Source organism: Rutidosis leptorrhynchoides, chromosome 3 (assembly GCF_046630445.1).
Source record: "Rutidosis leptorrhynchoides isolate AG116_Rl617_1_P2 chromosome 3, CSIRO_AGI_Rlap_v1, whole genome shotgun sequence".
Lineage (NCBI taxonomy): Eukaryota > Viridiplantae > Streptophyta > Magnoliopsida > Asterales > Asteraceae > Rutidosis > Rutidosis leptorrhynchoides.
Window position 1 is genome coordinate 436,724,480 of NC_092335.1, and position 14,795 is coordinate 436,739,274.

Here is a 14,795-nt window from a genome sequence, read left to right on the forward strand (position 1 = left end):
TACTTTCATTGCTTGGCTTGGTAACCGACCTTAACATATAATGCGCATCAATAATATCCCCAAAAACAGAACATCTCGTCTGTATAATAATCATATAAACTTCGAAGTACTAAACACCACGCCCACTAGTTCTTCCGTCTAGTGAACATTCTGGGTGGGGGTGTTAAACCCGGTAGCTACCTTTAGGATTCGCGTCAATTAGGCGTGCACTAATTCTCAAAATTAGTGATGTTCCCTAATTCTTAGGTTACCAAGCAATAATAATCAGGGGAAAAATATTCATATCAATTGTGGCAATTATCACGTCCACACAATTCAATGGTGGTAATTATCACGTCCACATAATTCATTCGAGAAATGTTTTGCTTGTGTCTATCTCGTCAAACATTTATAAAAGCATTTCATATATTCGCAGTTCAAAATGTATTTCAAAAGCATTTAATAAAGCAGTTGTAAAAGTAGTGCATGTATTCTCAGTCCCAAAAATGTAAAGAGTAAAAGAAAATCAAATGAACTCACCATACTGTATTTTGTAGTAAAAATACATATGACATCATTTATCATGTATAGGGTTGGCCTCGGATTCACAAACCTATATCATGTATATATATTAACACATATCACATTTAATCCGCTAAGTTTATTTATATTATGTAATGTATTAAGATTAATATCTTTATATATATAGGATTATATTAAGATATGTTTTTATATAACTACTACTTTATTTGGAAAATAATATTTATAATAAAAATATTGTAATGTTTTTATAAAAATATGGATACTAATAGTAATAATAATAAATAATAATGGTGTTGGTAAAAATGATGATAATAATTTTATAAAAATGTTGATAATGATAATGATAATATTGATAATAATAATAATAATAATAATAATAATAATAATAATAATAATAATAATAATAATAATAATAATAATAATAATAATAATAATAATAATAATAATAATAATAATAATAATAATAATAATATCACAAAATTACTACCTCATACAAATTAGGCTTCAAAAAGAATGGAACGCCATTACCAAGACTCGAACCCGAGACCTCTCGTTCACCCGTCAAACCCTTTATCCATCTAACCGTTTCTGTTTTCCTTTTCGTAACAAAAATCCATTTAATCCTCTTCTTTTCAATCAAACTTCATGTCTCCTACAACAATCTCCTTCATCATCCTAATCGTCATCATCACATTCATGATCACATCATATTTGCATCACATAAAATCATAACATCATATACCATAATCATCTTTATTTTATCATCTAATCATCATCATCATTACCTTAATATCTAATCATCACCATCATAATCTTAGTCATCTAATCTCATCTTCATGATCACGATTTTCTTGCATCATAATCATAATCATAATCATAATCTCACTCATCATTACAACATCTTCATCTCAACACCATCGTTCACTCATAATCATCATCTGAGTTGTATTGTTATCATTAACTGTTTTATAAACCGTTTCATTACATTCTTTAAATGGTATCACTATAACAAAGTTACGTAACATTACAATCTAACATCTCGGCCCAATATCAGAATTGAATCATGGCTGGCCCAACACAATAGCACAAGCCAAACTTCATAAAATAATTCACGGCCCAATCATAATCATCAATGAAATTTTCGGCCCAATGAATAAAGAATACGGCCATAAAAATATATCCGTCTGCAATAAGAAGTTGTCATGTGTGGGGTTCTGTTTCTTACATCCCCACCGTATCATTTTAAAGGAAACAAGTGGTTTATCATGTCTTCCCTTTTCCCACTATAATGATCATTAACATTTCCTTATCATCCACCATCACCTTTAAGCGTTAATATCTTTATTAAAAAAAAATGCCATATATGATATCCATGTTCCATGTGGTTGGCCATGAAGCTTGAATTTATCCCTCCATTACATGCTAAACCGAAATCTCAGCCTACAATCCACCACTAATCACGTCCCACAACTAATCACGTCCCAAGGTAAAATACTTTCACCTAACATGTATAATTGAATTTTTTTAACTAGTATATGTCGGCCCACCATGAGGAAAGAAAGAATACATAAACGTCACCATACTGTACAACTAATTGTTTGGTTAAAGTAATTAGGATATGTGCTCTAACTAATCCATGTTACATGGTTTAAAAGAAAAAAAATGGCACGTCTCTAATGATGGTCAAATTGTCGGCAATTCACTTTGCAACCTAATCCACTTGCATACATTTGTCTTGGAGCTTGACAAAATAATGCTTATTAATGTTCCATACAACCTCTTTGGTTTTATCCCTCTTGTAAGTTAAATAAATAAATAAATAAAAAAACGAAGTAGTTAGGAACAAAGAAGCAATTACACAAAGTGGTGTTATGAGATGAGTTGATTGAATGGTGGCTGGGGTTCGAAGATGAAACAGAAAATTTCAGCAGCTCGGTCAATTTAGCAATAGTTGGTGGTTGATTGTTGGCTGTAAACGGAAACAGGAAATAGAAGATGGCAACGTTTTGTGGTGTTTGTGTTGAGGTTGGGTTATCTTCGATTAGTAGTATATGTATAACACGAATGAGAATGAAAAGAATTACAGTAGCACGAGGTTAAGTGTTGGTTGCAGGTGCAAAAGGGGTAGTAGCAGGTGGTAGTTTCGATCAAATATTATCAAGAAAAGGGTGCTAATTGAATGGTTAAATCCATAAGTATGTGATCATCGTTGGGTTTATATAGGAGAAGGTATCGACAGCTATTACTTAGACAAAGAGAAGAAACAAAAAAAATATTAAAAGTAGATATGAAGATTTAACAGAATCGTACAATTGATATGGGTGATAAATATTTGCTTGGCCTTTTCCACAATAATCGACTAGTACAGACAGAAATATATTTTCGATTGTGATGTATATCAAAGTGTACAAATTTTACTGTGTTATAGATCATATTCAGTTACTTTAAATAATTAAATAATATATTAATAATAATAATAATTCTAATAAGGTTAATAATAATAATTATATTAATAATAATAACAAATAAATAATAATAATACTGATAATAATAATTATTAATAATAATGTTCCTAGTAATGCTTCTAATAATAATTACATTGGTAATAAAAATATTAATACTAATATTTACGACAATTTTATTAATATTGATAATAATAAGTAATAATAAGAATAGTAATATTTATTAATAAAAATAATGATATTGACAATTATAATAAGTCACAATATTAAGGATTTTAATGAAATTGACAATAATAAAATTATTAATGATATTTATAATAATAACACTAGTTATTAATAATAACATAAGTAATAATAATATTTGTATATATCAAATTTCATTATACATATATATTTTATATTAGCCATAATATTACTAATAATACAAATATTAATGTTACTATTAGTAAGAATAATGAAAGTAATGATCATAATATAACATCTACATTTTAATCTGTAATATTTTATATAATAACTTTTATTGGATATTTATTATTTGAGAAGAGAAAAAAAATCATATAAATAGACTTTTAATAGCAACCCTATTGTATTATATTAATTTACATATTCTATTTTTACTGATTCATTGGTATTTTATTATTTCACATTATATATATACACACATTTATTTATAAACAATTTGTTCGTGAATCGTCGGGAATAGTCAAAGGTTTAAGTGTACCCATGTAACAGTTCAAAGTTTTTGAGATTTAATTAAATAGACTTTGCTTATCGTGTCGGAGACATATAAAGATTAAGTTTAAATTTGATTGGAAATTTCTGGGTCGTCACATTAACCATGGATCTGTCGCCTATTTATCTGATTTATATCCTCTCCCTTTACTTATAACCCGTATTATTTCAACTTCTATATTTCTTCTTCTTCCTCACAATTCGATCGACAGAATTCCATTAATGCCCCAAATTAATTCTTGTGGTTTTAGGACTCTCAAATAATACAGAAACATTTTGTAGTGATATAAATTATTTAAAACAGAAAAAATAAAACAAAATAAGCTGAAACAGAAAAAAATAAAAACGTATGAACTTTAATTCCATTTTGAAATTAGAGACAGTTATAGACCACGAACTCTTCATGAAAAAGGTTCTAAATCATTCATGTAATCTATCTGGATCATCAATTTAATCTAAAACATTAAAACGATTACAAATTTCGCGATTGACAATTTAGTTGACTTTTTTAGAAATAAACTTTGGCTTCGAAATTTGAAATTTATCGAATGAATTAGAGTCTTAAAACTTACAGGTAGTTCGAATGGTTGATTCCTAATGCAATGACATTTATGGATTTTGAAATTAAATACGAATTTGAGATTTTGATTTAAAGAAACAAGAACAGGAGACGTACGGTTTTAATGGTAAAAAATTTAATAAAATAAATTGGTTTAACAATAATTGGTTGTTGTAATTGATACTGATAATGATAATAAATCTGAATGATAGCCATACTTCACGAATTGGTCTATTTATAATCAATTGCAGTCGAAATTCACTCACGAGCAAAAAGAAAAAATAAAATAAATAATTAAAGTGGAAAAGGACCCTAAACAGAGTTTTGGACATGCCTGTGATTTGATTCGTATATATTTCAATAAGATAGACAAATTAAACAGAGGGGATAGCGACTTGAAACTGAGTACGTAAGTAGACAAATAATTTGTATTTATATTCGTATATGTATCTGTATATATATATATATATATATATATATATATATATATATATATATATATATACATATTAATTCGTATATATATCTGTTTATATTTTAATTACTGGATTTTTTTTCATATCTGATTATATATATATATATCTATTTATATAGCTGTACCGATATATATCTGTTTTATTAGGTTTTTTAATATTAATTAATGATATAAATCTATTAATAATTTTAATAAGAATACTAATAATAATAGAAACATAATATTGATAATATTAATAATTTTATCAAATTGTTACTAATAAAAATAAAATACTAATAATGATATTATTACTAATAATAATACTAATCATAATAATATTAGTAATAATAATAATATAACGATTTATATATATTTTCATTTTCATATTAATAATTACTAATATAGAGGTTAATATTGAAATAATAATAATGTTTCTATATCAACTATAATTTAGCTCATAATTAAACTTATTATATTAATATTACATTTTATTATTTATGTAATATGTACACTAACATATATTGAATATTTAATATTCAAACATTACAATATATAGAATTTATATATATTTGTATTTATTTTAATAACAACTTTTATTGAATATCTATTATTTATACATTATATATATATATTACAATATATTAATAATTTTTAATAGAAATCATATATGGATTCATAATAACATATATCTTTATATATATTTATTTCAACAATAATTTAATTACTCCAAGTATTATTTTATATCTTAAATTCTAATTAATTAAAGTATATTTTATTAATCCAACATATTATATATATACTTATATTTATATTTACAAAATACATATATACATTTTTATTTACAAACCAATGTTCGTGAATCTTCGAGAATAGTCAAAGGTCAAATGTATATATGAACACAGTTCAAAGTTTTTGAGACTTCAACATTACAGACTTTGCTTATCGTGTCGAAATCATATAAAGATTAAGTTTAAATTTGATCGGAAATTTTCGGGTCGTCACACAAAAAGGAGTTGATTATGAAGAGGCTTTTGCACCGGTGGCTAGAATCGAAACTGTGAGAGTGATACTAGCTCTAGCAGCCCATGAAGCTTGGAAATTTCATTATTTAGACGTCAAGTCTGCCTTCTTAAATGGCAAACTTCAAGAAGAAGTGTATGTTTTGCAACCTGATGGTTTTGTTGTTGCAGGAAATGTCACACCCCCAAAATAGGGCCTAGGGTATTTGTGACTAATTATATCAAATCACAGTTGTATAAACGAGAACGACTCTATATGAGACGTTTTGAATAAAACATTTATTAATAAAACAGCGGAAGCATTAAAAGTTTTACATCTAATTTAAACTGAAATAATAATAATAGTCTTAATGCAAAGTAAATGTAATTAAATGAAGACTCCATGTAGCAGCATTCAATTCATCAGGTAGCAATCATGGCAATCATCTTATTCGTCACCTGAGACAAAACATGCTTAAAGTGTCAACCAAAAAGGTTGGTGAGTTCATTAGTTTATCAAAATCAATCATTTCCGTTATAATAATAGGCCACAAGATTTCAGTTTCATAAATATCCGTACACTAACAAGTGTATAAAAGCATTCTATAAGTTGTGGGCACCCGGTAACTAGCCTTAACAAGAGTGTGTACCCCTGAGTTATAATAATATTTGCACCGAATCAAGTGCGTTACGTTAACCTCGAAGTACTAAACACCCGTTCTTCTAGTTTAGTAGTGACTAGAAAAACATCTGGGTGGGGGTGTAAGACCCGATAGATCTATCTCTAGGATTCGCGCCTACCAGTTCATAAACCAATAGTTAAAGTTACCAAGCTAGGGGATTTTTGATTCTAACCCACGTAGAATTAGTTTTAATACTTGTGCCTATTTCGTAAAACATTTATAAAACATCGCATGTATTCTCAGCCCAAAAATATATATAAAAAGGGAGTAATGAAACTCACGCATATAATTATTGTAAAACAGTTAATAAAACATTTGCATGTATTCTCAGCCCCAAAAATGTAAAGAGTAAAAGGGGAGCAAATGAAACTCACGCAAAATCAGTTTTAGTGTTTGTATTCATTTCATAAAACAGTTATAAAACAGCGCATGTATTCTCAGCCCAAAAATGTAAATTGCAAAGCAATTAAAAAGGGAGCAAATGAAACTCACCTTAAATAGCAGTTGAAGTATTCCACGCAAGAAAGGAAAGTAAAGCAAGTAAGTGACCGAGATATCAACTAGAAGTAGTTCTTTAAGAGAGAAATGAGAGATTAAGGTGTAAGTTTGAAATGAGAAATGTATGTGGTATTTATACTTGAAAATATTAGGTAAAAATAAAATAAAATAAAATAAGTAAATCTTAAAAGTTAAAATAAGAAAAAGTATTTTGTATTTTTATTAAAAGTAAATCTTAAAAGTTAAAATAAGAAAAAGTAGTTTGTATTTTTATTAAAAGTAAAATCTTAAAAGTTAAAATAAGAAAAAGTAGTTTGTATTTTTATTAAAAGTAAATCTTAAAAGAAAAGTAGTTTGTATTTTTATTAAAAGTAAATCTTAAAAGAAAAAGTAGTTTGTATTTTTGTATTTATTTATTAAAAGTAGATATAGTTTTGATTTTTTTTTGTATAAAATTCTAAAAAAAAATTTGTTTAATATATTTCTAAGAACATTTAACATTTTATTTCTATATTTGTTTAATTATTAAATACGAATTTTATATAAAAATTATTATTATACTTAGTTTTTATAAAAATTAAAATTTATGATTATTAATTTATAGTTTTTATTAGTTTTATAAATGTTATAATATTATTTATTATTTAGTTAATTATATATTCTATTAACTAAATAACAAAAGTAATATAAATATTATATATATATTCATTGATGTAATTATGTTATATTATATATCATAATCTTATTTATAATATTTATAATTATATTATTTATTTTAAGCGTACGTTTATTCGGTCAACGTTAAATTTATTCGTATATAACAACTCTAGGTATTTTAGTAAAATCGGAAGTCGAAAAGTGAGGGTTGTTATAGGAAAAGAAACGCATGTTTATAAGCTTAATAAAGCTTTGTATGGGCTGCGTCAAGCCCCTAGAGCTTGGAATGTTCGGCTTGACCAAGTACTAAAAGAGATGGTTTTCAAACGGTGTTCACAAGAACATGCGGTTTACCAACAAGGATTAGGTAAGGAGTTGTTGATTGTTGGGGTATATGTTGATGATCTCATTGTGACAAGAGGTAATGAAGATCTCATTGATAAGTTTAAGAAAAGAATGCAACAAATGTTTGATATGAGTGATCTTGGGTTGTTATCTTACTACCTCAGACTAGAGGTTAGCCAAAGTGAAGAAGGGATCACACTTGTTCAAAATGGGTATGTGAAAAAAATATTGGAAGTTGCTGGAATGGTGTGACGACCCGGAAATTTCCGACCAAATTAAAACTTAATCTTTATATGTTCCAACACAATAAGCAAAATCTGTAATGTTAAGTCTCAAAAGTTTGGAAATCTATATTCATGTAATCAATTACCCTTTGACCATGCCTAAAGATTCACGAACAATTATGTGTAATTATATATATATATATATATATACATATACATATGTGTGATAATTAAATTGAGATTTATTAATAAAACATTGAACGGATTAGTTGATATGAATATAAGCTATGAGATCTATTTTATGAACTTGGAAATGTTATCAAGGTATTGAACGAATAATACTTTACATGAACGTATTTGTTCGATGTAAGTTTATCGATGAGGTTAAAAGATAATATCAAATGATTGAATTATCAGATACATTGAATTATGATTACGAGTCTCTATTATGAGGTCCACTTTGAATTAGGAAACTCTTATTTTTAACGATATATGGAATAAATGGTAAAGTAATCTTCGAGTAGGGACAAAGTGTCCAGTAGCGAGAGCTAGCCAAATTAGTGGAAATTCCTGTTAAATTCCAATACATGCCTTACAATAATTGCCCCGTGACTTTTGAAAATATAAATTAATTAACTTTCCTATTATGTATTGTGAAAGTGAAATTAGGGAATATAGATAAATTAGAAAGTAAATATTGACAAGTTAAATAGATCGATATTTTACATTAAGATGATTCCTTACGTTTGATTTTCCTTTAGACTTAATCCTACGAGTCATAATTAAAAATAGAAATTTAAAAACCCTGAAACCTGATATGATTCATATATGATTGTACTTTCTTTAACGAAAACGCCTTTTTGATATAATAGACTTTTATTATTAAAAACGTCTTATGACATAAACAACTTCTACTATTATAACCTTTGTAATAAAATGATTTTTGAATATAAAATAATTTGGTTATTAAAACGTTTTATGAACGTTTGTGGATAAATGAACTATATTAATTTTAAAATTTTAAAATACAAATGTTACGAAATAGTAATTTTTAATATTTAAACGACTTCTAAATATATAAGTTTTGAATGACAATAGTTTTGAAAAACTATATTAAGTAGATAGTTCAAATTTATATTTCAAAATGAAAATATAAATATATATAACTTAGTCATAAAACGTCCTAATTTAAAATAATAGATTTTGATAAACAACGAGCCACTGATTTATAGAAGTAAATGACCACAACACTCAATTATATAAGTCACATTTTTTATAAAGTAATTTGTTGATGAGAAAGTCAAATTATTAATAAGGGTACGCGTCGCGTAACGTAAAAGGCTAATTTTCTAAACGTACGGAAGTGCGCTCGAAAAACCGAAAGTGGTACATGAGTCGTGAGACCACGTCCGTGTCATTTTTGTAAAAATTATATTTTTACCATGAGCGTAAATATAATATAATATTTAATTAATTCTAAGGATTAAATATATTATATATTAAATAATATTTATATATACATATTAGTCGTGCATTTTAACTTTATGCATTGTAACAAGAGTGTCGGTAGGATTAAGATGCGCATATGTGATGAAACAAGAGGCCCTACGAACATGGTGTGGTTAGGTGGCGAAATTTTGTTTAAATACTAACGAAATCTGATTCATATCCTCATTTCAATCTCTCGCAAGCACTCTCTATATGTATATTAATTATTATTTATGTTATTATTATTTATAAATTTAATATTATTAATAATATTATTATTATTAGTAGTATTAGTATTATTATTTCTTGATACATAAAATACTACGACGAGGTCATGAGCGAGTTATTTCAAAATAAGTTTTTCGAATAGGAATGGGGCTAAGGAAATTATGGGTTATAGCTATGGAGATTATGGATAATGATTCGGGGGTATGCTCATGAGGTCAATCTAGTGTTTATTATCTTCGTCACGTCTACGTACCTTTCCTGCAATATTGAATCTCAATATTGATACGTGAGCACTCATAACTTAACTTTTATTTATTAATAGTGTATCCCTGACTAGTGCTCGAGAAAATAGGATTATGCATGCTTGTATTTTTAATATTGAACTTAGATAGGTTATGTTGAATCCTGAATTAGTTACGTATGCGGTTGAGATAAGGTATAACATATGCATGTCGTTGGAAAGCTGGCGAAAAACTATAAACTTTTCATTTAGATATCGAATGGATTCGATGAACGGATTAGAAGCTATTGTCAATTAAAATTTTGTATTATTACTAAAAATGATTATTATTATCGTCGTTATAATCGTCGTTCTAGTTTTTATATAATAATAATTATTATTATTATTATTATTACTATTATTATTATTATCATTATCAACAAGAAGTATTATCGTTAAAAATTGTTATTTTATTATTATTATCATTAAAATAGTTATTAGTATTGTCATTATCATAATATTTATTATTATTAGTAATATTATAATTAAAACTAATAGTAACACTTAATTATTATGATTATTATTATTATCATTAAAATGAACACGATATAAAAGACGATTTAAAAGCTATTAACAAATTGATTAGGAAATAATGAGTACGAGTATCATGATGAAATTTAAAGATATTTATTTAGATAAAATTATCATTTTTATCACTATTATTATTAAAAGTATTATTATTAATATTAAAAATATCATCTTTACAAAAATTATTATTTTTAATAGGAATATAATTGTTAATATAAAATTTTATTATTAAAAAGAATTAACATATTGTTATAATACTATTTTCGTAAATATAAATATTGTTATTATTTTTAGTAGAATAATAATAATACAAAATAATACAACTTTTACTTATTATTATTATCAATGTTATTTTATCAAATAGAAATGTAATAAAAAAAATATATAATTACCTTAATAAAAATCTATCATAACATTTTATGATATTCAATGGACTTTATAAATTTTATTATCTAAGATATATAAAAGTATATTTTTATAAAAATTTTTATTTATTAATAAATAAATTATACTATTTACTCTAATAAATCTGTTAAAAATATTTAAAATATAAAACAACGATATTTAAACTATATAATAATCATGTATAAATTTTGGAAATCATTTTGAGTCAAATTGACTTTTGTTAATTTTTGCATATTAGTCTCGAGCATTAGGATTGTGGTACACTATGACTTGACTTAAATTGTTAGACAAATATTGACCAACATATAAATATATATAAATAATTTAGGTTCGTGAATCCAAGGCCAACCTTACACTTGTTCAATGATGTTGTATGTATTTTTACTACAAAATACAGTATGGTGAGTTTCATTAATCCCTTTTTAAATGCTTTTGCAATATATATATTTGAGACTGAGAATACATGCGCTGTTTTTATAACTGTTTTACCAAATAGACACAAGTAATTGAAACTACATTATATGGTTGAATGATCGAAACTGAGTATGCCCCTTTTTATTAAGTCTGGTAATCTAAGAATTAGGGAACAGACACCCTAATTGACGCGAACTCTAAAGATAGATCTATCGGGCCCAACAAGCCCCATCCAAAGTACCAGATGCTTTAGTACTTCGAAATTTATATCATGTCCGAAGGAGGATCCCGGAATGATGGGGATATTCTTATATGCATATTGTGAATGTCGGTTACTAGGTGTTCAATCCATATGAATGATATTTTTGTCTCTATGCATGGGACGTATGTTTATTAGAAATGGAAATATGAAATCTTGTGGTCTATTAAAATTATGAAATGATTATTTATGTTAAACTAATGAACTCACCAACCTTTTGGTTGACACTTGAAAGCATGTTTATTCTCAGGTACGAAAGAAATCTTCCGCTGTGCATTTGCTCATTTTAGGGATATTACTTGGAGTCATTTATGACATGTTTCAAAAGACGTTGCATTCGAGTCGTTGAGTTCATCGAGATTATTATTAAGTCAATTATAGTAAGATATATTATGAAATGGTATGCATGTCGTCAACCGTTGATGTAATGAAAGATTGTCTTTTCAAAAATGAATGCAATGTTTGTAAAATGTATCATATAGAGGTCAAGTACCTCGCGATGTAATCAACTATTGTAAATCATTTATAATCGATGTGGACTTTGTCCGGATGGATTAGGACGGGTCCTTTCAAATGGCAGATTGCAACCCAGCTCAATATCCGATGGAACCAAAGCTTCAAGTGATGAAAGATGAAGAAGGCATAGCAGTGGATGAAACAAAGTATATAAGTATTATCGGAAGCCTTCGTTATCTCGTACACACAAGACCTGATCTTAGCTACTCAGTGGGAGTGATGAGTAGATTTATGGCATCACCAAAAGAGAGCCATTACAAAGCTGTTAGACAAATTCTCAGGTACGTTAAAGGTACAACATCTTATGGTCTATTTTATCGAAGGGGTGGAGATGGAAAATTGCTTGGTTACAGCGATAGTAGTTATGACATGGATCGTAGTGATGGAAAGGGGACAACAGGAATGGCTTTTTACTACTCGGGAAACTTAATCACTTGGTGCTCAGCAAAACAAAGGACTGTTGTACTTTCCTCATGCGAATCAGAATTTATGGCTACAGCTTCTGCAGCATGTCAGGCCATATGGTTAAGGAATTTGCTAGTCGATGTGACAGGACGGAAAGCAGATTGTGTGAAGCTTCTTGTTGACAACAAATCAGCTATTACATTAATGAGAAATTCAGTGTTTCATAGGAGAAGCAAACACATTGACACAAGGTTCCATTTCATTCGAGAATGTATAGAAGAAGGTAAGGTTCTAGTTGAGCACGTAAGTGGGGAAAAGCAAGTAGCAGACATGCTAACAAAGGCACTACCATGACTTAAATTCAAGGAAATGCGATATATGATAGGAATCGAATGCTTGGAAGATGCACAACAAAATTAAGGGGGAGAATGTTATAGTTAATTCTGCACGTGCATCATAATTTGAAAGAGTCATGGAGTGGGTCAAGTAAATGGGCCGAGAATAGTAGATCAAAGAGAGAAAGTAGCATCATGGAAGACATGGGTTATTATACAGTTTATTTTTTCTCTATTTAATAGGATGTAATCTTTTATTTAAGTTAAACAATTTTCATTGCAATTTCCTTCTTCCAATTGTACGTTTGATTCAGTTGAATAAAAACTCAGAAAAATTGTCCCAAATCTCATCTCATATTTTCACAATATTGCACTCAATACTCACGAATTGGGTCAGTGTTACCACTTTGACTCCAACAGAATGTTGGAGACTTAGAGGACAAACCTACGAGACTGTTTTCTTATAGATCCAGGTGTGCAAATATTTATTGTTTGAGCTTGGTTGTTTTCCAAAATTAAATGAAATGGATAAAGTTAGATGAATTTTATTTGGGTTTATTGTGAAGTATTAAAACACTAGGGTTGATAATTTAGGGAGATGATGATGAGTTGGAGATGATTAAAATGAGGGTGAATAAAGATAAGTTAAATTAAAGATGGAGAGAAGGGTTAAAAAGATGATTTTACCCTCACATGCAATGCATGTCAAGAGTTAACAGACTTATCTAATGAAAGTTAGATGGAGAGATGTTGGTTGCAAATTTTTGAAAAAAAAAAGAATTATAAAGCAAAAGAAAATCCTGAGAGACGCTGTTAGCGATATTAGGTATAATACAGTGTAAGACCCAAATAATTCTTGTACATAGAGTAAAAATGATGCACATTAAGTGTGTGAAGCGTGGAGGAAATTTAAAAGTTGACAGACTGTTTGGACCATCGTGCACGCCGCGCATGGCTAGGGGTGCGCGCCGCGCACTACATCTGGTGACAGTTTTCTGTTTTCTGTTAATTATAGTTAAATGAAGGGAAATTATGTCTTTTCACTTGGGGTCGGATCTGTAGCCTTAACACCAGAATTGGATCTAGTTTTGAATCCTTTTCACATCCACTAAACACTCTCATCCATTCTTAGAGAGAGAGAGATAGAGTTCTAGAGAGAGATTTGGGATTTTGGAGAAGAAGAAGCTTGAATCGATCAAAAGCTCGAGTGTTAAAGTTGTTCATCTCGTTCTTGGCTACATTTTGGTACTGTTGGTAAGCTCTAACTACGAATTTAATTGTTAAGACTCTTGTTCATGTTTAGGGTTTGAGCTTGTTAGGGTTCTAAACCCCATTTCTCATGAATATGGGGGTTTTGCTTTATGTATTGTCTAAGTAAACCCGATTGTTGTGGGTTTAGAGTTTGAGGACGAATTTGTTCATGGTTTGGGTGTAAAACCACTAGCTTGTAAGTGTGTTAGTGTTTAGATGTTCATAAGAACATGTTTGTATGACAAAATGGGTGTTCACCTTGATTTGGTGTCAAACTATGTTATGAGGTCAAGATTTGATGAACCAAGTATATAAATGTCGATTCAAGTGTTAATTGGTGTTTTGAAAATATAATCACTAGCCGTTAGTGATTTTGAGCATTTTTGGGACTTATGTCAAAATGGGTTGACTTTGATTGGGTCGGATTTGGTAATGATACTAATTTGGATTAAATGGATGTTAAACGCTCTTGTTAAAGTGTTAAATGACGTTTTTGAATGAAGTAATCGTGGGTAGTGATTTTGGGTTAAATGGTGTCAAGTATAATTTTGG

The 14,795-nt window shown here is 28.1% G+C and overlaps 1 protein-coding gene across 1 annotated transcript; it reads left to right on the forward strand.

Annotated features, from left to right (window-relative positions):
- The first annotated feature begins 12,309 nt into the window (after positions 1-12,309).
- On the forward strand, positions 12,310-13,011 carry LOC139901493 (secreted RxLR effector protein 161-like). The gene has a single exon (XM_071884200.1). The coding sequence runs from the start codon at positions 12,310-12,312 to the stop codon at positions 13,009-13,011; it is 702 nt and encodes a 233-aa protein (XP_071740301.1).
- Positions 13,012-14,795: the final 1,784 nt, after the last annotated feature.